Consider the following 26164-nt stretch of genomic DNA (forward strand, 5'->3'; position numbering starts at 1 on the left):
CTGTGCTTCTGGCAGCAGGGCGTCTGACTCAGATGGAGTCTTGAGCAGTCCTATCTTCCTTGTGCACTGTGCTAGGGAGGGTTGCCATCCCTCTTCTGGACAGCCCTGACATCTGCCATCCAGTGACCGCTAGTTACTAGGTCCTGGTTTGTTCCTGGGGGGGCTCACAAGACAGGCCCTGGCACTTAGGCCCAGAAATGCCCTTTTTCCTCTTCCTTCCTGGACTATCTCCACATCACCCTTTAAGAGTGGGATGCCTCCTCAGACACCAGCCTCACTGACTCCCCTGCCCCTGGCCAGACTGAGCCGAAGCTCCGCGCCTTGTCCCGGCACCCTGTCACGGTAGGCACGCCATCAAGGCCTTCCTCTGCTCTCATGCATGGCTTTTCCTTTACTTGTCCCCCAGCAAGGGAAGGGGCCCTACTCCCTGTCTTGGTACGTGTCCTCAAGTGATCCGTGGTCACCAGATGGGAACATGGGAAGTGGTGAATGGTCCCACAGAGCAGCTTTGCCTGTGTGGTCCTGCACAAGTCCTGTGTGTCCATCAGGATCAATGGTGTGAGTTGGGAGCAGGTGGGGTGGTCACAACATCTGGGAAGACCCCAGCTGCTCCATCTTAGCTAGAACCAAAGACCAATCTACTTCAACCTTGGTTTCCTTACCCATAAGACAGCCCCAAGGACACAGGGGCCAATGGGGCTGAGTGGGAAATACCCACCAGGTCAGCAAAAGACCAGTCTCTTCCTTTCTGGAGGGAAGAGGCTATGTCTTCTAGGAACCCATGCCTGGGTTTTGGTCTATGGAAGTTGTTTAACATGAGTGACTCCAGGAAGATGGCCCATGTCTGTGGTGGGGGACAGGACAGCCTTGTCACAGTCTAACCTGGTTTATCCCAGACAAAAGAGGGATGTTTGCTAGTGCTCCTGCATACTTCCCAGTGAGTGACAGCAGAGGGATTTTATGGAACATGGGCATGCGCGCACGTACACACACACACACACACACACACACACACACACACACACACCAGCTGCAGGGATTTTGACAGCACTGGGAAGAGAGTCTTTTCCTCTTTGCCTCTTTTCCAGAGGGCCCTTGAGGGAGACGTGGATTTTCTCTGGAAGCATTGCTTTGGGCGGAGTGGAGAAGGGAATGCTGGAGGCCACACCCATTCTTTGGACATTATGAAACCACAGGAAAACCAAAGGTTCCCAGTAGCATCTTGGGCAGAGCCCAGGATGCATGAGCTCTGGGCACCTACCTTTTCTTCAAGCTCCTTCAAGTGCCGCTTCTGAAGCTCAAGTTTGTCCTCCAAGTCCCGGATTCTCTGAAACACATCGATCAGGATAAGTGTCATAAAATGTAGGTTTTCCCAGTTCAAAACCTTACCCTTCACATTTCATGGCAGCCCAGCGTAGAGGATGAAGAGGCAGCAGGCACCTGTGGCTACGCATCAGCACCCTGCCACCCTGCTGGGAGATCACCCAGCACCTCATGAGGCCCTGCCCCCCTCTACTCAGTCCCCCCAAAGGAATGCTGCCGACTTCAGTCACTAAAGATGGATGTGTGAAATAGAGTTACATAGTGTGCACTCTCAAGACAGATCTTTTAAATTTAAAAAATACAAATGTCAAGATTGAACCAAACCAGGCAGGGACCCCAGGCAGGCTAATAAAGATCATGGATTGGCTGTAACTCCAAATCACAGATCTATCCAACATTTGCTCAGCAGGAGCCTGGTGAGGGAGGAGGACTATGGAGAGAGCACCCCTGGGCACCTGCCAACCCCTCGGAACCCCACTTGGTACTAGGTACCAGGATGACCACCGTCCAGTCTGCTGGAACTTTCTCACTTCAGCACTGAGTTGCAGGAAGTCGTCCATCCCAGGCAGCCGTGACAGGGGTTACTCCACTCAGTCCTGCACCTGCTGAGCCCCTGCAGGCTGTCTAACCTCCCAGGTGGCATGTCAATCATCCCCTACCCTGGGGTCTGGTGAACACAACCTTCTCCAGTTTGTCGAGTGTTCAGGGAGTTTCACCATCTCAAGTGGACACCCCCACCAGCGGCCCAGCTGGCTGCAGCCCTCATCAGCCCTGGATGTAGACAGAGACCTCATTCACTGAGAGAGGCCTGTGGCGGGGGGCAATCTAGGTCAGCAAGGAATGTGGCCTCCAGAGACCCAGAGAAGTCCTCTGCAGGAGAGCTCCTGTTCCCCACCTGTGTCAGCGTCAGTGGGAAGGTCTGCTAGTGCAGGTTGCTGGGCCCCAGGGGTGCGTTTGCATCAAATGCCAGGTGACACGGACCCTGCCAGGTCAGGGACCTACTTGGAGAACACAGCTATGGGCACGTTCACTGCTCTGCAAGTGTGGCTCACTATGTGCCAGAAGGCAGAGACCCCAGCTTTGAAGAGCTCAGAGACCAGCTAGGGCTCAGAAAGCAGCAGCTCATGAACAGAGACTGTTCAGCAGAAAAGCACCCACGTCCTGAGGGTGGAGGCAGGCAGGTGCTCTCTTACTTGAGTGCCAGGGGAAGCCCTTGCTGCTCAGGTCACGCTTGAGAGATGGAGGAGGGTGAAGGATGGAGCTGAGGGCCGAGAACTCAGAGGAGGCATCAAACCTAGCTGGGCTGCAACAGGCGACTGCCAGTTGTACAAGAGGAGATGGGAAGTCCAGGTGGAGGAGATAGCTTGTACTGGGAGGCCAGGGGCCTGGGTGAGGGGTGTGGGTATCCTAGGATGTCCCAGTGAGGTGCCGTGGAGGTGAGAGTGTCATGAGGAGCCAGGTGGGGTGTAGACAGGGAAATGCTGCCATTTTTATTTCAGAAAGATCACTGGGGCAGCCAAGCAGAGTGGGCTGGCCTGGAGGAGACTGAAATCTTCTCCCAGATGCAGGAGCTGGGAAGCGGTGCTCGATTATCTGTGCACAGAGGGCAGCAGCGTTGCCTGTGTCCATGATTGGGAGCAGAGCCTGGTGCTGCGAAGTACTCGGTTCCTGATTAAGAATGGCACTCTTCTGATTCTTTAACCCAAAAGATGGTGTGTGACCTCAGTCTGGTGACAAGAGTCCCCTGACAAGTCTCACACAGTGTGGCAGGGTCAGAAGAGCATCTTGGAAGCAAGCAGGGAGTTCAGCTCAACCTGGTTTGGGTTCTGGGTTCTGACTTACAGGCTGAGGGACTCTGGTGAGTTCCCCAACTCCCCCGAGCCTGGGCCCCTTTTCTGTAACATCTGCAGTGATCTCCTGACCCTAGGGTGAAGTGAGGCCTGTGCAAAGTGCTAGCAGCCTAGAGCGTTTACTGAGCCCTTCACCACCTGGGCAGACCTCTCCAGGCCCTGGAGTAGGACTGTGGTGGGGCAGACTGCCCACCGCTGAGTCCAGCACCTGAAACTGCACTGGGCACGTGGGCACTGGAAAAGTCAAAACCAAACAGCAAGATAGCAAGCAGGGGAATCCCAGAGCAAGGCAGAGGTGCTGCTGCAGAGTCAGGCCCGGGGCCCCGAGCGCCAAGTTAAGCGGCCCAGACTTCTGAGGGTCTTTGGGGAGGATGGTGATGAGGTGGTCCTGGTGTTAGGGGAGCCTCTGGGACAGAGGCAAGGGGAGGGTGCTGCAATTGGGTACGGTCCCAGCAGGTGGCTCTGCCTGCCAACAGGGGCTAAGAGAGTTGCAGAAGACCCCAGAGGGGCAGGGCAAAGTGAGGTCACTGCGGATTCACCTCATCCTTGTTCAGGAAGAACAAGGTGGAGTGCAGACTCCTCCCCTTCAGGAAAGCAGCATCTGCTAAGGGGGTGCCTTTTGCTTCCTCTTTTCCCCTAGTTAACCGGGCTTGGAAATGCAAGTATCGGCAGGGGCCAGGCAGGTGACAGCACTATACTCTGTGGGCCAGGTGTGAAGTCCCTGGCCAGTTGTGAAGGGCCTGTCCTGTCCAGAGCAGGTAGCCAGACCTGGGTCCATGCCAGAAGTGGCCAGTGCTGGCCCAGCCCTGACTGTGTGGTGCCGGGCGCCTGTGCTGTGCTGCTGCCCGTGTGTCACACCCTGGGGAGTGGCGCTGAACCACGTGTGGTGCCTATGATGTCACGTCTGCCCCCAGCCCTGTGCCAGGCACTGAGTGGCATCAACACGGACTCCACGAGGGAGTGGATGTTCCAGTGGGGACACAGTGAACAGAGCAGGCAGTGAGCAGTGACGGGGGAGTGAGCGGGGCAGCTGGCTGCACACAGGAGGCAGCCTCCGGAGGAGAGGCAACCAAGCCACTGTCTCAGGCCACGCTGCCAGGGGACACAAGAACCCAAGCCTGCCTGTCTGCCCCAGGCACCATGCCCTAGACCACAGTCCCACAGGTGACCCTAAGCCACCATTTTTCACACTCTGGAGGAAAAATTGAAAATCACCATATGTCAGATCTGAAATTCTTGCCCCTAGTCCCCTTTTCCCTTCAAACAAAATAAATGGATTTTGCAATACTATTTGTTGAAAAGTTCAGATTTTTTGAAACTCTAGCAAATTACAGCAGAACAGACACTTGCAAGAACGAATAATAAGCCCTGAGGGGTGGAGACCAGGGCACTGGACCCACACTGGTCAGGAGGGGAAGCCACTGCTTCCTGCTGTTTTGACTAGCTAAGGGCCAAGGGCACTGCACACCGTGGTTTTAATGATGCTATGGCCACTGTCATCTCAGGCTGGTGGTTCCTCTTAAAGCTCTGTCCACACAGGGTGTGTTGCTCTGGACACTTGTAGCTGTCAGCACCCAGGAAGTATTCACCAGGCACAGCGAGCCTCCCTCACCCCTGAGCCTGTGCACACGCTGCTCCCTCTGCCAGGCGCCTGACCAGCCTGCCTCCTCCCTGCATCTCAGACTTCAGGCTGCCCAGCACCCTCCAGATCTATTCATGGCTTGCTCCCTCCCCCTTGCTGGAATCTCAGCTTCCCCTCAGGAAGGCAGAGACTGCTCACCTTCCATGCCCACTGACCAGAACAGAGCCTGGCAAGTGGAGGGTGCATCATACACTTTCACCAGTGTCTTGTGTCCCTGGCTGCTGTAAGGAGAACCCCCTCTGCTCAGGAACCCTACCTGGATGGTCCAAATCCAGGGACTCCTGGAAGGGAAGTGCCCAGCACACAGTACCAGCACACAGGTGCACACCAAATTCCACGCACCTTTGAGGAAGGCATTAAGATGCTCACTAGGGACTCTGTGTCCTGCTCCTGGTACACATGATGACTGGGGTGGTGGTGGCTGCTGAGCATCACAGCAACACCAGTCACCTGAAGGCTGCCCTGGGGGAGCCTGGCCAAGCATCTCTAACTCAGTGGACAGCACGTCTCATCCGGAGTCAAGCTGCTGAGAGCCACCCCTAGTGCAGCTGGGGAGCTCCGTCCAAGTCCAGAGGCCTCTGCTGGCAGAATTCCCTCTTCCTTGGTGTCCAGCTTTCCTGCCACCCTGCAGACTTTGACTTCCCAGCCTCCAAGATGACCTGAGCCAATTCCTTAAAATAAATCAATCCTTCATCTCTTTCTCCTCTCCTCTCCCCTCCTTCTTCTCCCTCTCCCTCTCTCCTTCTCCTTCTCTCTCTCCCCTCCTCTCTTCTTCCTTCTCCTCCTCCTCCCTCTCCTCTCCTGTGACATCTGTCCCCATGGGTAATCTAGATATTTCCTTATTGGTAGGATCCCTGACTAGTTATGTGACCTTCAGTCACATGAGACTCGCCCGAGCCTGCTTTCTTATCTGGAAAATGGGCATTCTGTTGCCCCTCCTCCAGGGACACCATGAGGGAAAGGACCCATAGTGCAGGATCCAGGTGCCACTTGTCATTCAGGATTGCTGCCACCTGCTCCCTCCATCCGGCAGCAGGTGAAACCCAGAGAGCACGGCAAAGCCTCAGAGTATGTGAGGTCTTCAGGGCTACAACTGACTCTCAGCCTCCAGGTCCAACTCTCAAATCAGCCATCCTCACAAAATACAGCAGAAAGACACACGGGCTGGTCAGCACCTCCTGGGGATGGGCACCCAACTCTGCCGCAGAGTGCAGACGCTGCAGAGTCGGGGAGGAGAACCGGCTGTGGCGTGCATGCGTGTTTACCACGCACAATCCCATGCATGCCATTTTCCTGGTCACCAGGGAGGGTCACACCTGCCAGGCTGTGGGGGTGGCCATGAGAACACAGGCCTCACGTCACAGAACCCTGCCTTACAGCCGGTTCTCGGGTGAGGTGCCGGGGAGGCTGGACGCCCCTCAGGGTGCCGGTGTGGTGAGGGAGATGGGCGTGCAGGGGGTGGGGCATCCCTACCTGCTGGGCTTGCCGCAGGAGCTCCGTGCGCTCCCGCAGGACCTGGCTGTCAAACTCGCGGCTCTGCCTCAGGATCTGCCGGCGCACCTTCTCCACTGCGGCCTGCAGGTCCTCGCGCTGGCCGGCGCTCAGTGCCTCGCTGGCCCTCCGCCCAGGCTCCTGCTGCAGGGCGTTGTACAGTGTGGCCTCTAGGTCCTGGATTTTCTGCATGGCCCAAATCACACAGAGAACTGAAGGTCACAGAGTGGGGGACCATGATGGCCAGGGGCTGCTTCTGATGGAGGCCGAGTGGGGAGGGGGCCTGGGCAGGGAAGGGCATGCAGGGCCGGGGAGCAGCAAGCCTTCAGCCAGGCAGTTGGTCCCCTGGCCCACATACACCACTGAGTTACTCTGCACTCAAGCTGCTGCTCCTCTGTACACAAGGGGACAAGGGCAAGAAGAAACAACCAAAGAAATAACCCTGCAAGTGTGTGATTCGGAGGGAGTGTGATTCAGCGGGCTTTGATTTCTTCCTTGGCTTCCAACAGACTCTCCTCACCTTGGGGACACACCTCCCCTTTCTAACGGGTGCAGTGGGACAAGGGGTCTTCATCGCAGCCATCTGGTTTTCAACTGTGTTAGGAATGCAACTCTAACCCAAAGAGACAATGAAGATGTCCTCAGACCCCACCCCAGGAGAGTGAGAGGCCATTCATTGGCAAAGCGAATGGGACACTAGCAGTCGGCTGAGGACCCTCAGGGCTGAGGAAAGCCCAGGTTCTAACCCATAGGGGAAGCCTTACATTATCAGCTTCACAGCTGGACACCTAGACAGTTGCCTTGCCAGGACATTTAGGGACAGAAAGAAAAATGCCTCTTTTGGGTCTCCCTAAAGCCCCAACCCACTCCACCAAGGACCAGCAGCTTCTCATCCAAAGACACTGCAGGTGGTACAGATACATCATCTGTCACCATGGAGACCGCCATGGCAAGGCCAACCTGTGGCCCCAAAGGCCTGCCACCAGCTACCACTCTGCAAGTACCCACCCCAGATGCAGCCGGCTAACTTCCTGGGGGTCTCAGACCCTTGGGCAGTGACTGATTTTAACCACAGGCCTTATCCTTTTCCTCAGAAATCAGAAAGACAATGGCAGAGCTGAGTGGTCCCACGTGGGCTCCATGGCGTGGGTTCTTGCCTGTGTCTGCGGCTGAGTCCTCCCCAAGAGACCACTATGCTGTCAGCCTCTCTAAAACAGAGGCCCTGCCACCGGCCTGCCCCACCTCATTCCACCCTCAAAGGCAGGAAGGCCATGGAAGACAGGGGTGCATCTGCCTCCTGCGGTCCTCGCTCCAGCCCAAGTGCACGGAGTCCCACTTCCCTGACTGTTAGAGCGCATCAGGCCACATCAGGTTTGGGCGCACCTTGCCCGCTTCAGGCTTCAGGATAACTTCAGGCATGAATTTAGTATCTGCAGGACAGTAGGGTCAGCATATGGAGGGGAGTTCTCTGCACAACAGTGCCCCAGCGTCCCCAGAGCCTTCCTGCAAGTGGCACTTAGACAAAGGAAGAGTGGACACCAAGGTGTTCTGAAGCCTGTTTTGGGAAATATCAGTTCTGCATTCTGCATGAGCCTTCTTGAAAATCAAGTCCTTGGCAAGCTGCTTGCTTCTCTTCCTTCCTCTTGGAGTCTGGATCCATCTTCAGCATATGAAGGCTGGAGAAGTCCTTCATAGTGTCCAGGCTGGTTCTCCTGCCCAGCTTTAGGGCAGTCCGCGTTCCCACGCCATCTCCTGGGCAGCTCCTCAAGGCTGTTGGAGGTTTGGGGGTGGGGCAGTGCAGCAGGACAGAAATGGCATGTCCTCCCAGGGTGCTTATGATAGGACCAAGACAGGACAGAGTCAAGGAAGGTCAAAACAATTGAAGAGAGAGGCCAAGGGGCAGCCTACAGCCAGGAACGTTTCCTTTGCTCATAGCTGTCCCTGCCTTTACATCACTGGCTCCGAAACAGGAACAGAGAGGCTGAATCCATCCAGGCTGCAGAGCTCCTACTGGGGTCCTGGGGAGTCATGCCTCAGCCTCCAGAGGAAGGGCCAGGGTCACAGTGAGATGGACACGTTCACTGTCAGAGTTGTCCATCCACCTCCACTAAGCCCAGTCTGCCTGGAGCCGCTCACCGGAACGAGGCTGGCAAGCTGTTTTCTGGTGTGCATGTCCCCACTTTGTAAAACGATGCTAACTACAAATGGTCTGGGCAGAGATTTGCTTGTGTACAACACAGTGCTCCCTGAAGCAGTCTGATGCCACTCCTCTCCACTGTGGGGACATCCTGGAGAGGTCCACTCAGCACCCCCATCCCCACAGAAGATTCCCTCAGTGCCAGGGACATGTGTGTGGCTTTGGCAGTGAGGATATAGGAACTGGAACTTGATCACCAGGAAGCCCAGAACCCACTGGCCACCTCTGTTATGCTGTCATCTGGCCTCCATTCATTGCTCTGCCCCCACTTCCTTTGGGACCTTCTATTTTTCCTATTTACAGGAAAACTCACTTTGGGATTGTAAGCATAAATAAATATTTAATTATAAACAAACACATAAAAACATTTCTTCTTGTTTATATCAAATGATTACTAGAATTTAATAAGCTTGTCTAAAGAAACCATGAGCTAACTGAATATTTTTTGAAAATTGTGATGGATTTGGAAAATCAACCATCTGCAGGTCCTTCTAGTCACAATGTGAAGATGGTGATATTGCCCCTTCCCATGGCCCCAGCAAGGGCCCTAACTGTGGAAATAGCTCCAGCCCCCCAGGAGTAAGCAGCCTCTAATGTGGAGTCCAAAAGGCCAAAGTGTCAAACCCACTTCCGGTCCTACCAGGTAAGCCTGGTCGAGGGCTTGCTTCCTGTAGTCCAGTTCCTCCTCCAGGTAGCCCTTCTGCCTGCTGAACAGGTCCTAAAAAGAAGGAGGTGCCTGTCAGGAGGAGATCAGAGCCAGAGTCCATGATGGTGCAGCTCTGCAGAGCTGTCTCTCCCCTTCCTGGAAAGCAGCAGTCATGGAACTGGCTCCCTTCTTGGGTGCCTGGCTTCAACGGAGGGACACTACCTCCCACCTGGTACCCATGCCTGGATTTCAGGAGACTTTCCAGACTCCTCTCCCCATGGCCCAGTGGCTCCTGAAGACTGACCAGCAGCTCCTCCTTCCCTTCCGGGCTGCATCCTCATCTCCTGGAGAGTCTCACTGCCCTGCACTTGTCCCCCACCCTCTGGGTTCCTTCTACTCCCCACAGGAGGGACCTGTCCAGAATGGAGAGCTCTCTCTATTACTGAGTTGAGGGTCTCCAGGCTGGAGGTCATCAACTGCAGCCACTTCATTTTATAGGTGAGGAAACAGGGCCAGAGAGTTGTCACAGTTCATTGGTGGCAGGAGTTGGACTAAAAATCCAGGCCTCTGGCACATGCCCAGGGTTCTTCCTTACCACGTGCTGCTTCCAGTATGATTCAGGCTATGTCCCTCCTTCAACTCCCATTTCTTCTTGGAAAAATAAAATTGGTCTTGGACAACTCAAGGTCCATGTCTCCTGAGAAACCTTCTCTGATCTCCCCATCTGGGGTAGTCATTCCCCCATTCACCACTGCCCCTTGGAAGACCCTGTCCCTGTCACTTGTCAGCTACCCCAGGTGTCAAGCACTGTGCAAAGCTGGCTATGTACCTGGTGTCCCTCATCATTCAACTCAGCCAGCTGCGGAGTGGAACCATGAGAAAACCAAGTCCAGGTCCCCAAGCTCTCAAGGTCAGCAAAGATTCAAGTCACCTGTCTCCACTGCCACTGGGCCAAGTACCTGGGGTCAGAGCTGTCTCCAAGTCCCTTAGGTTGCTCATGTGAGCTTGTGAGCATAGGACCCCATGGGCCTATGAGCTCAGGACTTAGCAGAGGTGCCAAAATAACGTTTCAAGTAGACAGTCATGAATGAGAGAGGAAATGGGTGGACATGACTCAGGTCTGCCATAGGGTGGAAGCCACATTTAGAAATGCATGCAGAGCCCTCCTGAGAACAGCTCATCGACCCTCCCCCAGCTGGTCGGACCTTTACCTTCTCCTTCTCCAGGTCCAGCATCTTCTGGGTCAGGGCTGCCTCTGTTCCCTCTATCTGCTTCAGCCACTAGAAAACAGCAGGGACAGGAGGGGCACAGCCCAGTGAGAACCGGAACCCCTTGGGGGTCTGGGGTTTTGCGGTCCGTACGGATGTTTCTGCACCATAGAAAGGTGTTTGCTCAGGGATGCATCTGGTCAGGGGTACCCACGCACGCCTGTATGTGTGGAAGGGATGCTGTGTGCACATGACCAGGCCCACGTGTAAGGTGGCAGTAGGTGTGCAGGTGACCTGCATGTGGCATGGCAGCGTGGACTCAACACATGGGTGGGCAGGCGCATGGAAGGCTGTGAGTGTGTATTCAGACCTGCAGATGAGCAAGTAAGCTTCATGCAGCTGTGTCACAGAAGCAGAATATGACCTCTCCTAACCTCTCATGACTGCCCCTGAGGTAGGCAGCATTACCCGTCTTGCAAGTCAAGATGTGGAAGCTGTTAAGTACCTTGTCCAAGGTCACACAGGTAGGAAACCTGGATTGTTAACTCACCCTGCAGAACTCTTAGGCCACTGCTCTCCTCCCTCAGCACCAAGCACTGTGGCATGTGGGCTGGGTGGAGGGGGAGCGTGCACACAGGGGCTGTGCAAGGGCAGGAAAGCGGGCAAGTTCTAGGTTGAGTCTCTGACATGCCTGGGAATGTGGGTTGGGCACCTAAATGGCAGGTAAGGGGTGGGAGATCTGTCTAGCTTCCCTCTCAGGTCTAGGCTAAAGGTGAGCTTGCAGCAGGTATAGGTATGGGTGTGTCTCTCTGGGGAACCCACCTAGGAGGGAGAAGTCACTGTCACCAGGTGACTGACTTGTGAGCAGGACTGTGGGATGTCCCAGGCATAGAGGGGTATCCAAGGCTGGTGGCAGGTATGAAGGAGTGCCTTTGAGCCTGTGGGTCCTGGTGACTGTGTCCCTTTCCTGACTCTGAGGGTTCCCTTAGCTTCCTTGGGAAATTTCTCCAGTTGCTCGTCAGCAGACCCCTGGCCCTGAACTCTTGCCACCCTGGCAGAAGCCCTGCCCTTGGCTTTCCTGGCTCTGCAGTCTCCTGCACTTGCTCACTCTGAAGAGTCTCCATCCAGCTCTGAGCCACTGCCCGTGCCCCAACTACTGGCTCTCCTCCCCGTGGCTCCCAGCCTGGCCTCACAGGGCCCTGGAGGGGAGCCCCAGGGCACCTCTCTTCTGTGTCTTGGACCCATCCGTTGCTCTCCTTGCCCAGGGCCCCCTCCTGGCATGAGGCTCATGTTCCACCACCCTCACACACCTAAACCCTTCCTGAGCTCTGGCCAGCATGTCCGAACCTCCCTGGGCCTGCATGGGGCCCTCCCAGATGTTCCCTTGCTCCTGAAAACCCTGACAGGACCCAGCACGGTGGGTCCCCACAGGGCTCACGCCTTTACTGAGCAGTCTCCTCCCCCACTCAAAGCCCCCTAGTCACCCCAAACTGCACTTAGCTCTTGAAGAAGCCAAGCCTTCCCTCCCGCCAGAGCCTTTCACGTGGCCCCACTGTGTAACTCCCCTCTCTCCCAGGGCCGGCCTCAGCCTGAGGCCTTTGCCAAGCTAACATCTACCTAGCCTTCTGCCCCAGGTTGGTTTCACCCCCTGCAGGAAGCCCCCGTTTCCTAAGTCTTGCAGAGGGTCATCTTGTGCATGCTTTATCTGAGCTCACCTGAAAGACACTGTGGTCAGCTTCCCTGCCCCATGGACCCCCATCTGACCCCCGTTGCATTTCCTTGCCCAGCATAGGGCCTGGCATGCAGCAGGTGCCTAATGAACATCTACTGAGTGAAGGAGGGGGTGGGCGGGCCGCGCAGAGGGAAGGAAATGGGAAAGCCACAATAGGATCTCCCCTAACAACGCCAGTGCTGGTCCCCGAGCAGTCCCCCAGTCAGCAGCAGCAGGGGCCAACAAAGCAGTTCCTTAAGCCCTGCCGAGAGCAGCAGCTTCCTGGGAATAGGTGGGCTTACTTAAAATCCTAACGCACGTGATCGGAAATGACTACCACCGAAAGGGGAACATCCCCGGTTTGCGGCATTACCGCGAGCAGCTCACACACTACTTTGTAGAGCCTAGTGTCGGGCAGTGGTTATGTCAGATATAGAGGTATTGGGGCCTATTTTGCATATAAAGGAAAACCTTTACATGGTCATTTTCAGTCACCAGGACAGTACCGGGAGGCAGAGAAAGCTGGCCATGAATTCTTGGCCCGTGGAGGTTCGGAATACATCAGAGATCCGTCAGGCATTGTCAGGCATCGCTGGCACCTCAGAGACTCCAGGCCATGGCCCTCTGCTCCAACCCAGGGGAGCTCTCTCAAGGAGGGGAGGTGCTGCAAGAAGCTCAGTGTCCTCCTCCAGCAGTCACAGGTCCAAAGGCAGCCCCTGGGGCTCCTCAGGTGCAAGGCCAGGCCCCACTGCAGCTGGTAGGCTGGTCTCCTCCCGTCTACACTTCATTCTCTAGCCCTTACGTTAGGGAGGAAACAGGTTTTTCATTATTTCCATCTTTCTGAGTCCTGTGTCTACTTCTTGATTAGTTTTGAACTTGAGGGAGAAGAGGTAGACCTGGGGATGACCCACAAGCCCGCAAATGTCTTATGCCTGAGCCTCTCTGTGGGGCACATGCCACAGGCCGAGGTGAGCGAGCTATGGTCGGGGGCCACGTACCTGGCCGGCCAGAGCGGGATCTGATGGGGCCAGGATCAGTGGCTCGCTGGCCTGCATCCTAAAGCCTGAGCCTGGTTGGAGGAGGGCACACACCCAGGGAGGATACTGCCTGCTGTGACAGCATCACGGCAACATCCCATGAGGCTCCTGACCAATTTGGGCTGCCCTGCACTTACTCGCTAAGAGATGGGCTCTGTGCCTCCGAGAGAAAACTGGAATGGACTTTGGTTTGTTCAGGTCCCAGCACTGCACTGGGTAACATTTTTTTTAAAAAACAAGGTGTATCGGAGGGAAGGGGCTTGCCTGGCACTTGTGACCAGGTCTTGTCTGGCAGTGATGTTGCAGAGACCTACCTCCTCTATGACCTTCTCTGCAGTTTTAGCTCTAGGGTGACCAACTTGTCCCCGTTTGCCCCAGCTGTCCCTGTTTTAACACTGAAATTCCCAGGTCCAGTACACACCTCAGTCCCAAGCAACATGGACTGCTGGTCACCCAGCTGTCTTGTTGGTCTTCTCAGGGGTTCTGTGGACCCAGATCCCACCCTGTCCACGGTCTCTTTATCTCCTTGAACATTCCCCCAAGCAGAGAGAAAATACACAGTAACTCCCAAACCAATTTGACCTTTAGTAACAGAAAAATGGGTAGGCTATTGTCCGCAGGATCCTGAACTGACAGTGAAGTTTGGTCTCTAAGGACTATCCCGAATGGGAGCTGGACAGCTCTGAAATAGACTCCGAGTTGGGGGTCCCATAAACATCAGCCACAGGCCTGCATTTTGCCACACCTCAAGGGGTCTGTGAGGAGCTGGCAAGTCAGGGCAGCCAGCACCACTGTGGCATTTAGGGCACCAAACATGGCACTAGGGTGACTAGCTTGGAGAGTTTCTGGTGGCCAGGACAGCAGCTAGCTAGGGGCAGGAGGAGGCAGGCAGGGTGCAAGCTGGGAGTTGGTAAGGGATGGTCAGGGTCAAAGCCAGATGCCAGAAGGTCCACAACCTCAGCTGTAAACAGGAGATGCTAATGTGGGAACAAGAGATGAGGACACCAAAATCTAGGTTGAGGCCTAGAATGCCTGATGCCTCAGAGTATGGGTGGGGCCTTTGGAAAGACTCAGGTGGGGGACACAGCGCCCCAGAAGGCCCTGAACCTCTGCAGCCTTGGGCCTCAGGGAGCTGCGGGTTAGAGAGACAGCAGCCCACCAATGCCCGCCACCCCTGCCCCATCATGAACCAGCCACCCTGAGTCACAGAGGTTCCCTACCCTGTCCACCAGTCCACTGGTACTGCTCAGGTGCCTCCAGGAACCAAGCTCGGTGCCAGGGTTAGCCACACTGGGTTCTTAAGTAGTGGTGTCCTGGATCCTGACATGAACTTGCAGGGCACCAGGACTCTCATGCTGTCTCCAGGAGATTGCAGCTGGCAAGCAGCAGGACCAGGATCCAAGCCAGGCCTTACAGAGGCAGATCTGGCAGAGGGCACCTCCACCCCGTCAGGGCCATCACGACACTCGGGCCTGGAAGGGCCTTCTCAGTAAATCTGCCATGTGCTTCACCAGCACTTTACATGACACTTTATGTAGCCCTGCTACAGAAAGCTAGACAACCACATTTGGTTTTGCCTGCAAGGGTGTGTACTGAATGTGCCCAACTCAGTACCAGGAACCTGCCTCTCGTCAGCTTACCCAGTTAGCCATGAACCATCCCCAACCCTGTACCCTGAAGGGAGCAAGCTCAGCCAAGTGGACAGATCAGAGCCAAAGAAAGCCTGGTTCCATGCCTGCACCACCCTTCCCAACCATGTGACCATGGGCAAGGTACTGCCATTAGTCTGTCACCAACATTTAGTCCCCTTTACTTGTGTGTGTGTGTATGTTGTGGGGCGGGGGATGGAAAGACACCTGGGGAAGAAAACCATATTTTAAATGCTCTTCCAAAGATTCTGGAAGGAGTATGGATTAAGATCAGTTAGACCTCATCAAAAATGCTACTCAAAAGTAGCTTTTTAAAGCTTAACTTGTGTGCTTTGGAAGGAAAAGATCTACAGACAGGACTACATAAAGAGTAGTGTACACTGAAAACACTCTAAACCAGTGTAGAAGGTGAACAAATCAGGAATGCATTTTTTAAAATAAACGGTCAAAAAGTTAATATCTTTAATATGTAAAGCACACAGGAAAGTCAGTAAGAGAAACAATTACAACAAATACTTGTTTGTTGAATGAATGAATGAATGAATGAATGAATGAATGGACGAATGAGCGAACAAACCCAGTGGAAAATCTTCAAACAAAATGAAATTACAATTCACAAGGAAGAACAAAATAGATAATACACATCAAAAAATTCACTATCACTAGCACCCAAATAAATGACAAGGAAATGATGATGTCGTAACGTTTCTACCCACGAAATTGAGATTTCTTTTCTACGGTAAAATGCCAAGCTGAGCATGAAATTGACCAGAGGGTAATTGGTACCTCTCTCTGGAAGCCACCCAGATATTGTCAGAGTCCTTCCATTGGCCTTGGGATTTCACTTCTAGAGTCTGTCCTGGGGACAGTTCTCAAATGCACAGAAGTCAATGTGTAAAGGTGTCCACCAGTGCATGATGGCAAGTAGGGGCAAAGTGGACGACCCAGCACCTGACGGCGGAGGATGGTCGAGGACTCTGCCGAGTGACCATACCACAGAATGAGGCAGAGCCATGGAAATGCATGTTCGTGAGCCATCTGGAATGGCCTGAAAGCAGGATGAAGAGCTGGGTGTTAAGTAAGACCTCAACAAAGCTAAGAAAACGGAAGTGGGAAAAAGCCAGGAGGGAACATATGCATCACCCACCGCTTCCTTGACAGGGTGTCAGTCTCTCCTGCGGTCTGACCTGTTCTACCATGAGCATGTGATGTATGACTTTCCATCAGAACGTGAAGAGGCATGCATGTGCACATGCAGAGCAGACTGACCGACACGCATGCTCCCAACAAGCGAGACACCAATGTACAGTTTCTTGTATGGTGCTGGTGCTGGGACAGGTGTGAGCACAGAAATGCCGCTGGGTCTACCTTTTCACACAGGGCAAGCACAGTTCCAGCCTGGATTATTGCAACCTGTTCTTCATTTCTCAAATTCTAAAACAGAAAAATGGGCAAGGGCATTTTACACTGGATCCCAATCCACGGGTGGACAGTCAACACCAGGCTCCACTCTGAGCCGTACCCCGAGGGTCAACCCCACTCACTAACGGGGCCAGCAATTCAAGGCAGATGGCTCCAGTCCCTCTGGATTTCACAGTGAACGGTCCCCACACAGATGGACAAGAGTCCTCTGCCTTGGGCTGCCTCTGAGATTTAAGACTTTGAGAATCAGGGCCTCATTCAAGCCAATCATTAGGGAGGTAAAGTATCCCTTTCTGACTTCAGCAACCTCTAATGAGCCCAGCCCACCTTCTCTCTGGATACTGGTCCTTAGGCTTTGTGTCCCCTTGTTACTCACAGGCTGTATGGGTGACCTCGTTTGACATTCCACTTCTGACAGATTGAGACCCAACCACCCACACAGGAACATGGCCATACAAAAGCCTTACATTGTACTTATAAGATCTCTTAAATTAGAGAGAAATTAAAACAAAACAAAAGCCACACAGAATACGCCCAGATCAAAACAAGAACATGAACCGGAAATGGATCGCTCATAGTTACCCCATTATCGCCAAGGATATCTAGTTTCTTCATAAGTTCAGAAACATTCACATCCTGGAAAAGATTTCCAACGTTCATTTTTTTGGTGAGCTACAGAGACCATCCACACCAATTCCCAGAGCCATGCCCTGCATCTGGATGGACCGCGCCCGTCCTCTCCTGGTGCCTACAGCAGGGCAAGTCGTGCCCCTAGTTATTCCTTTGGGGAGAGAGGAGAGACAGTACAGCTGCTGCTTACTGGCTGAGTTTTACACCAGTGTAAACAACACTTTCTAAAAGGAGTGTGTGGGTCAGAAGGCCGCTGCCCACGGGCAGGCCATCATAACCACCACGGCGGCCACCTGCAAGGCACCTCCTCCATGTCAGGCACTGTGCTGAGTTAGTTCCTTATCTAACTTCATGATCACTCTGGCTTGATGTATGAGCACTGCCATTTGGATTTCATGGCCCAGGGACTGAGGCTCAGAGAGGTTCCAGGCTAGAGCCAGGCAGTGGCAGGCTAGGGTTTGCAGGAAGCCCACATCCTAAGGCTCTGCTCCTTTCATTGTGGAGGAACAGGGTAACACCTAGTGACCCTTTTAAAATGACTTCACTGTGCCTTTCAACACAAGGTGGATGCCAAGGGCTATCTCGTTACACTCAATTCTGCCCTTGGCCCGAGAACACAATCCCCCTTCGCCAGTCTGGCACTCAGCGAGCCAGCTCGCTGGAGGACCCCCCCCAACACGCTACCTTAACTCCTTCCTGGTGACAGAACAGCTGGAGGGCGCTGCTGTTGTTCTCGGGGAAGGTGGTGATTTGGAGGTTAAAGGCTGGCGACCTCCGCTCTCTCTCCTGGGGAAAAGATTTGGTTTAAAGACAGAACTCAATTGGATTATTTACCACTTGCTATTTTCCCATGTTATCAGCAAAAACCAGCGTGCTCCAGTTGGCAAAGGTGTGACTACGCAGCGCACACTCAGACCGCCTGGTCCTCGTCCCTGAGTGCGACATCTTCGCCTTCCTAGGCGGGAGACCGGCTCTGCACACTGGCTTACCTCTTACCGACTCAGCTAGGAAAAAATGGTTAGCAGGGTCTCAAGTCTTCCAGTTGCAAGACTGAAACCCAGTAAGTCACAGTTACAAAATTTGATAAAAGCAACTGCACCAAATTTCAATGGACAACAAAAGCCACCAGCTGTGGTGTGTCACTCTGTGCCAGGCACCTCAGTGTGCTGACTGATCCCCATGCAACCTCGAGAGGCAGGCACCAGTGTTCTCATTTTGCAGACAGAGATGGAGGCTCGGGGCTGTCGAGTCCCAGGTCCCTTGCTAGTGCACAACAGAGTCAGGCCCAGCCCTGCCTTCACTTTCTTTCCAGTGTAATCTGTTGGCTCTGCTCACAATCCTTTTTGACCCACACTGACACAACCAATGATCTTCATTCTGCCTAGCCTTAGATTTACCGTCAAATCTCAATTATGAAGGAAGCATTTACCCAGAAGAGGGCTTTATACACCAAGTGATAAGTTTTCACAAAGGCCAGGACAAGCCCAGCTGCTTATAGAGACAAAGCACACCAGCAGGACAGGACCCTGGTCTCGACTGTGTTTCCTACACAGAGCTGGCTTTAGACCTCCAGCACTGGCCAATTCATCATGAGAAGGTTGAAAAGACCCCTTCGAATTATACCTGAAGTCAAACTGCTTTTGTTTGACTGGAATTACAGAACAATAATCATAACTTGCTTTGGAGCAATTCAGCAGAATCTAGCTACAGAACCAATGGACCCCTTTAAAAATTCAACTTGCACTAAATTTCAATGGAGAACAAAAGCCACCAGCTGTGGTGTGTCCCTCTGTGCCAGGCACCTCATTGTGCCCTCTGATCCCAGTGTAACCTTGTAAGGCAGGCATTGTCTAAATAACCAAGCACAAGTTCAGACAGCAGGTGTCTGCATGCTGGAGGTGGCTATTAATTCAGTGAATTTCCAGGAAGCTCAACCCAGCTAGCCTAAGTCTGGAACAGTCTTAGGAGCCAAGAACAAAATTTGCCACAGTCTATTTCCTCAGACACTGTTCTACCAGCAATGCTTATTTAAATGGAGTCTCCATGGGAAAGTGATACAAGATCACATTTGATATGATGAACTCAAGTCAGAAAGCGATTCCCAGTGGCTCTGAACTCTGGCAGAGACACTGAAAATTCTAGTAAACCAAGCAGTGCTTATGGGATTCTTTTAAGAAAGGCTCCTAACAAGGACTTGTGCAGTTTTCTAACAGTGGCAGAGGCATTAATGATGACCTCACATAACTTCCAGTTTCTGTCACTTGAATAAAATACTCAGGTCTAGAGAGAGTTGAGTAGCAGTAGCACTTGGTGCTGAGGGACACTCACTCCGGGCCTTGCCAACACAAGGTCCGGCTGGTCAGTTCTAAGGTGAACAGAATTTGACTCAAGCAGGAGGATAAAACAAAACCAGAGAAGCCACAGACACCGCGAGGCACTCAGTTCCACCGAGGTTTCACACATGCAAGGGTCAGCTGAGGGAGCAGAGCCGCATCACCACGAGAGCTCAGAGAAACTGTCACAAACTTAAGTGATGTTTAAGATGCCGATGACTTTTAAACAGAAACAAAAAGGAGTTATGAAGTACCGTGAGAGCAAGGCAATACAGTAACACACCCGAGGCAAGAGTTCTCTTGGAAGCAATGAAACCATCGATATTCTGTTACTGAGTCCCACTCGGTGCACTGGGGCGTTCCTGGAGGAACACAACTTCTACACGTGAGCAGCATTCAATCTCCCTCCAGTAGTTCTGAGTTGCGTTTGGAGTTACGAATAATAATTTCTTTAGTCCAAATTTCTGTGGTGCCTGGGTCTGTATTTACTGAATAAAAATTTGAGCAACGTAACTCCTTTCTTAACCGCCTCTGCAGACACATCCTTCTACACTGCCTCTACTTACCTTGTGTTTAGCTTGCAAATAGAAAATGGGCCCAAACTGGCTTTAAACACACTAGAGAGTCAACAGCTGGCTGGGTCAGACTCTGCTATTTCAAAAGGTGAGATTTGCTGCATGCAAGATCATTTAAAAAGGTGTGTTATTAATTGCAACAGTGCTTCTGTCCAGGTTTGCACAATGCAGACCCAGTGACTATGCATGCAGGAGAGAAGTAGTTATGGAAATGAAACACAAATAAAAAAGGCAAAATATTGCAAAAACAAATTATTTTATTAAGTGCAAAACAAGCCGTAGGCAATAAATATATTAGCTCTGTACAGGTCCACAGACTTCGGCGAGCACCCTCTCCAGAACACGTTAAGGCAGTGAAATTATTCTGAACATACAGATTGAAAAAAAAAAAAAAGAAAGAAAGAAAGAAAGAAGGAAAGAAGGAGAAAAACGCTAACACGTCCCTCCACACATGCTTGGGAACGGCAGGGAGCTTTACATGAATTTCAGTTTGGGTTCAAAGAGAATGTCTGCTCCGTTTGAGAGCTTACAACAGAGAGAGTCTCTTACTTCGAGCTCTAGCACTCTGAACTCTAACAGCTCGTTCTGGTCCTTCGCGTCTTGCATTTCACTCTTCAGCTGGTTCTCCTCCATTTCCAGCCTGTAAATCTAGAGCAAAGACACCTGTGCATTAACGGGCGGCACCAGGTCCCCTGATTGTGGGCCGCCTCAATGGTGGTCTGAGGGAGACAGGGAACCAGCCACAGGGCGGCTTTGCAGCAAGTGAAAGTGCTGCAGCCCTCTGCTGAGGAGGCTGGGATGAGGAAGACGCACTGGGCTGGGTGCGCCCGCCAGCACCGAGCTTGGCCCAGCCGACTAGAAGCTGCTTACGTAATTGCTGGACAAATGAAGGATGAGGAAGCTGAGGCAAAGATCCTCCCCAGAGGTCAAGGTGCAGGAAGCAAGAGTGCCACACCTGGGTTCCTGCTCCAGGTCTTTCCAACCCAAGCCCCAGGATCAGCCCACCTGGACAGCCCTGCAGACTGCAGCAGGGCAACTCCTGTCTCTTTCCCTGCCAAGCCTTTCTAAGAAGCCTGCATGGCAGTAGTCAACCCCAGAGCACAGCAGTCTGGAAAGCGAGACAGCCAGAGGCTGTGCACCCCTGATTGCCATTTCCTCCCTCCTCTCTGTATGAGGGAAGGCTCTCTTCTGGGGCAGTCCCACCCCCAGGGGACAAGTGGAACCCATGTGAGTTCTCTGCAGCTCCCAGAACTTAGTAAGCAAAATCAAGGATTCTGAACTTTCCTGACACATGGGATTGCCTCCCATGACAAAGACAGTCCCATCCCAAAAGCCTTCAGAAATTGAGGTGGTGAGCTAGCAAATGCTACACAGCAGGTGGGCATTAGGGCGCGACTGTCCTGGCCTCCCATGGGCAAGGCCGGCTCACCCCATCCTGTACTCAGATGTCAGGGCAAAGCCCACCTAGGGCCTGATGGCACTCAAGTGGAGCATCCAGGAGAGGAAATCTATCGACACACAGAGAAGACCAGTGGGTACAGGGGCTGGAGGGCTGCAACGGCAGTGACCGCAAGTGGGCAGGAGTCCTCATGGGGACAACGCTGTTCTAAACTGTACTGGGAAAATGTAGCCCAACTCATAATTTACTTTTTAAAATGAAGGGGGAAAAAGCCAGGCCCAGTGGCTGCGCCTGCCATCTCCATGATTCAGGAGGCTGAGGTAGGAGGATTCCAAGTTCAAGGCCACTCTCAGCAACTTAGCAAGGCCCTAAGCAACTTAGTGAGAACCTGTCTCAAAATAAAAAATAAATGGCTGCAAATGTGACTTGGGCTCAAGTGCCCCTGGGCTCAATCCCTGGTGCCTAAATATTAGATTAAATTATGTTAAATAAAGGGAAAGCTATAGTCTTAATCCCAAAGCATTTGGTCTGCTTCCCATGCAGACTCCCTTGGAGCTCTGGGAAGGCCTATGGTCAGAGAGGGCAGGTCAGAGGCTCAGTTCCCAGTATGGGTCAGCCTAGCTGGGCTCAGGTGGTCTGAGGGCCTGCTCACTGACCAGTGCCTAAGATGCCCTTCAGGCAGGATGGGGCAGGTCTCTGGAATCCCAGAGCAATGACAGAGGTAGCCTGGGTGTCCAATGTTGGGAACTCAGGCCAGCCCTTCCCACTTCTGCACAGGACCCTGTGAGTGGCATCTCTGACAGCTCTGTAGGCCCACACCAAAAGACAGAGCAGAGGCCTCTCCTCATGAGAGGTACCCTGGTTCCTTGAATATACTGAGGGCATGGGATGGGCCTCATGCAGGCTGGCCTCAGCCTGTGAGTCTGAAGCAGGTCACATACCTTTTCCAGCAAGTCTTGGTTTGTTCTGATGAGCAGCTGCTTCTCCTCCACCCACGTGGAATCCTGCAGGAAAGCAATGAACGAGTCACTGCCACGGGTGCGATGGTGGCTAATAAAACTCACAGTGAGAAAGGTCACCTTCTAAGAAAACCACACCTTCGTGACCACATCCTCCTAACTCTTAGACCCAAGAAAGAGAAGCGGCAGGGAGTGAGCCCTGCCCTCCCCACATTCGGCTCCCCATAGGCACGTGTCCACCCTGCCAGGTAGAGACGCTGCTCCACCCCTGGAGGCCAGCCCCTGCCCACGGACTTGCCACTCACATGGTCCTTCCATCACTAGCCCAGTCGGTGCCCACATGGGTGGGCCATGAGCACACAGCATGGAGTCAGGCCTGACTTACGGAATCCCCAGTCAGGCACAGAGCTGGTACTTAGCAGCATCGGGGGGCCAGAGGAGTGAGTAAGGGAAGGTGAGGGAAGCCTTCCCCAGTGCCGCTTGGCAGCCAGTGGTGGGGGTTGGACTGGCAAGATCCCTCCCAGCAGCCAGGCCCACCAGTTTTAGTATTCTAGGAAGCTAAGAAGCCAAGGCCCAACCCAGGGTCTGATCCCACGCACAAGGAATGTCCAGAAGAGGTCCTGGCTCCTCCTGGCTTCCTTGTACCTGACGTTCATCACCCTGCACCACCACTGGCCCTCAGGTAGGCGCAGGGTTGTGAGCTGTTCCCTTTGCCTTCTTATCCACGGCAGATGGTGGATAAAGATGGTGGAAGCTTCCCCTCCCATCTCTCTGCATACATTCTTTTGCAATGTGACTTGCAGCTCCTCCCAACGAGAGGAGGGCCTATTTCTCCAATCTTGAAGTTGGGCTTGGCTGTGACATGCCATGGCTGCTGGGATATTAGCAGATGTGTTGTAAGCAGAGACATGGAAAGTGCTTGTGTAGGAGGTCAAAAAACCAGGTTTCCTCCTTGAGGCCACAGCTGGTACAATGGCAAGAAGAGAATGAGGCCATCTCAGGCCTTCTAGCCCCAGGCAATCCACCTGACAACTGCAGCATCAAGACTGAACCTAGGCAAGAACAACAGAACCAACAGCCAGCTCAGTCCAGCCCAAATTATCAATCCACAGAACTGAAGTGAAAAAATCACACTTGCTGTCTTAAGTAAGTTTTGGGGTGGTTTATTCCACAGCAGTAGTGAACTGATACATTCTCCCATTCATCAAGTGCAGGGCGTGGTGTAGCGCAAGAGCTCTGATGAACACTTGCTGCTTGAATGATGGTTTGTTTTCCCTCCAGACTGCCCTTTCCCTCAGCAGGCACTGACACACAGAACTGACCACAAACACAGGATCCAACACCACGGGGTGGGAGGCCAAGTCAACCAGAACTTGTTACCATCTGGGCACTGGGTTCATTGCCTTGCTCAGCAAAGAACTGAAGAACAGACACAGAGATAGCAAGCAAGCAGCAGGCTCACTGCAAAGCCACGGAGACAGGCTTCTCCAGAGAGGACGGGCCCCAGAGCCAGGAGTCCAGTGCGGGAGTTTTGACCTGTCCTTTTAAGGTTCTGGAATTTCCTCCTCTCCTTACCTCCTCCCTGCCCACGCTCCTCACCATTACTGATTGGTGCCCCTCTGTCCACACGTCTGCTTTAGTTTTCTATTGGATCCCCACTTAGGGGCACAAGGAGGGGAGGGTCTGTCTGACTGGGTCCCTGCTGTGTCCACGGGCACGTTCATCAGGCAGAAGTTGGCCTCATAGGAGACCTCTCCACGCTCCTCTGTTCTGGCCCTGCCCTTCCTCCTCCCTCGCCACCTTGCCTGGCTGCCTCCGCCTTCCACACCTCCCTCATTGTGATCAGGCAAGTTACACCACATGAGCTCAGACTGGTGGAGGGAAACTGGAGTCCATGGAAAGTCAGAGAGGAATTTGAGAACACCTCATTCCCTCCAACCTGGTTCCCTACTCTGGCTACTTCTGAATCTCCCTACTTCCTCTTACCCAGTGTGCTAAGTAGTCTCTCCTTGCCAAGTGGAAGGGAGTTCTTCAAAGAGCAGTCACAAGATGGTGGCCTCTATTACCAAATCCCTGAGGAGCCATGTGAAGCAGATGACTCTGTACATCGTGGGGCAAGGTTGCAGCGGGGTGGGCAGGGGCAGGATGCCAGCAGGAAGTCAGTCTGTTCACATTAAGCCACCCAGAAGCTCTGGTTGTCTACAAGCATGACAGTACCTCCTGACAGCATGGCCACCACACTGGGCTCTGGACCTGTGGCAGCTGACTCAGAGAGGCAGGGTTTCCGTGCTGAGCCTTTCAGGGTCTCCCTGCCCCAGGCCCAGGCACTGCCTTTCTGTGTCCTGCTGTCGACCAGGACATGCCTAACCCGCCTCATCCTAATGGAATGCGAGAACGGGCTCTGAGAGGTGACTCTGATCTGAGCAGCACCAGTGCCAGGGTCTTCTGTGATGCCTCACAGCAGGGACTCGTTGCTGGGAGACCTGTGGGGGGTGGGGTCGCAATAGATCAGTGGGTCTCAGGGCAGGCGCTGCACTTCACTCTCACCATCAAATCTTTGGATCCCCACTCTGGTTTCAGAATTAACTCCTATTTTTGCAAATTTGGCAAATAAACAAAGGGAAGGCCAAGCCAGACTTTCATAAAAGGTGCTTTCATTTCTTTTTCCTTTTTTTGATTCGGCAGTACACTCTGGTTGGCTTCTGCTGGTGATTTCTGTCTCATCTTACAGGAGCCCTACAGACACTGCCTCCGCACACAGGCAGCCTCAAGGACACCACCACAGGGACAGAAACACCAAGAGTCACAGGCACATGACCAAGTCCGCTCACCTGTCCCTTCTCAACCAGTAACTTCTCCAAGTCTTCAATTTTGGCCTGACACCTCAGCAGATCAGCCTGCAGCTGCTCCCGAGTCTGGAACAAAAGAGACTAGGAAGTGAGCAGGTCTCCTCACATGGGTGACAGAGGAGCTGCAATCCAGACAGAGCTCTGGGGACAGGCTTGGTTCCACGGTGCATACTCAAACATGGCCTGGAGGCACTGGGCTTGGCTGCCAATTGCCAACATACCACAGTGAGGAACTGAAGGTCCTGAGATCTGCCAGTTCTACATTCTCTTGGCTCACAGACAAGGAGATGGAAGCCAGGCACACCAGGGCCCAGTCCCAGCTCTCTGCCCAAGGCCAGCATATGCCCTTCCAGCAGCCACCAGCCACCCAGGGCTTTCCTTCTTGCTCAGTTGCCTACTTGGGTCCTTCACCACCGACAGAAAGGGCTAGAAACCAAAATGCTTGCAGGGCCAGGCAGGCACATAAATACAGGAAGCTGACTGGGGCACTGAGGAATGATGGGACTGTGGCAAACTGGAGGCAGGTGACCTTCCCCTACCCCAGAGACTGCCACTCAGCTGCAGTCAATGCCACCTGTGGACTGGGAGCCTGGTCTTTCAAGAGATGTTGGGAATCTGGAGTTCTCTGTGACATCTTCACACTTTCAAATGTGGGGAAGTAGAGACATTAAAAAAGAAAACACGAACAATTCGGCCCAAATAAAGTCCAGCAGTCCCCTGCTCTGACCAAGGGGAGGAAGACTGAGCCTCACTGTGGCACAAGAGGCTCCCCTCCTCGGCGGCCTCACTGCTCCCATCCCTCCCTGCAGGGTCACTGCTCCCTCCCCAGAGGCCCTGGCCCCACTCTGAGGTGGCTGCTCCTACCACAGCTGCCATCCAACAAGAGGCCTGCCAGATCACACCCAATTTCAGCAGGTCCCCACGACACCCCACATGTACCTGCCTGGACTCCCAGCAGGTGCTCAGAGCGCGCTGAGCCTGAGAGGTTTGCTGGCGACCATCTGGGCACCTCTGCATTTTTGGAGCCTCAGCCTCCTCATTCAGAAGGTGGGATAGATTCCTCCCACCTCATGGGCCACTGAGGGAACAAAGGTCCTGGTATGGGCTCTCCAGGTGTTCCCCTTATTCAAAAGGGCAAACAAATCTTGATCTATGGGACTCCAAGGTGGGAGAAGGACCAAGGGGAAGAAGTTTCTGGAAGGTGAGTTCAGTCCAGCACAAGGGACTTGCCCCCTGGATGGAG

General features: G+C 53.4%; 1 protein-coding gene across 1 annotated transcript in view; it reads right to left on the bottom strand.

Annotated features, from left to right (window-relative positions):
* The window catches only part of Jakmip1 (janus kinase and microtubule interacting protein 1), a 129741-nt gene that overhangs the window by 3175 nt on the left and 100402 nt on the right, over positions 1 to 26164 (bottom strand). Inside the window, 10 exon segments of the mRNA XM_047566598.1 lie at positions 1262 to 1327; positions 6289 to 6492; positions 9144 to 9221; positions 10361 to 10429; positions 16123 to 16188; positions 16759 to 16812; positions 17491 to 17592; positions 20264 to 20362; positions 22055 to 22117; positions 24904 to 24987. Coding sequence (XP_047422554.1) covers positions 1262 to 1327; positions 6289 to 6492; positions 9144 to 9221; positions 10361 to 10429; positions 16123 to 16188; positions 16759 to 16812; positions 17491 to 17592; positions 20264 to 20362; positions 22055 to 22117; positions 24904 to 24987 — 885 coding nt within the window.

Source organism: Sciurus carolinensis, chromosome 10 (assembly GCF_902686445.1).
Source record: "Sciurus carolinensis chromosome 10, mSciCar1.2, whole genome shotgun sequence".
Lineage (NCBI taxonomy): Eukaryota > Metazoa > Chordata > Mammalia > Rodentia > Sciuridae > Sciurus > Sciurus carolinensis.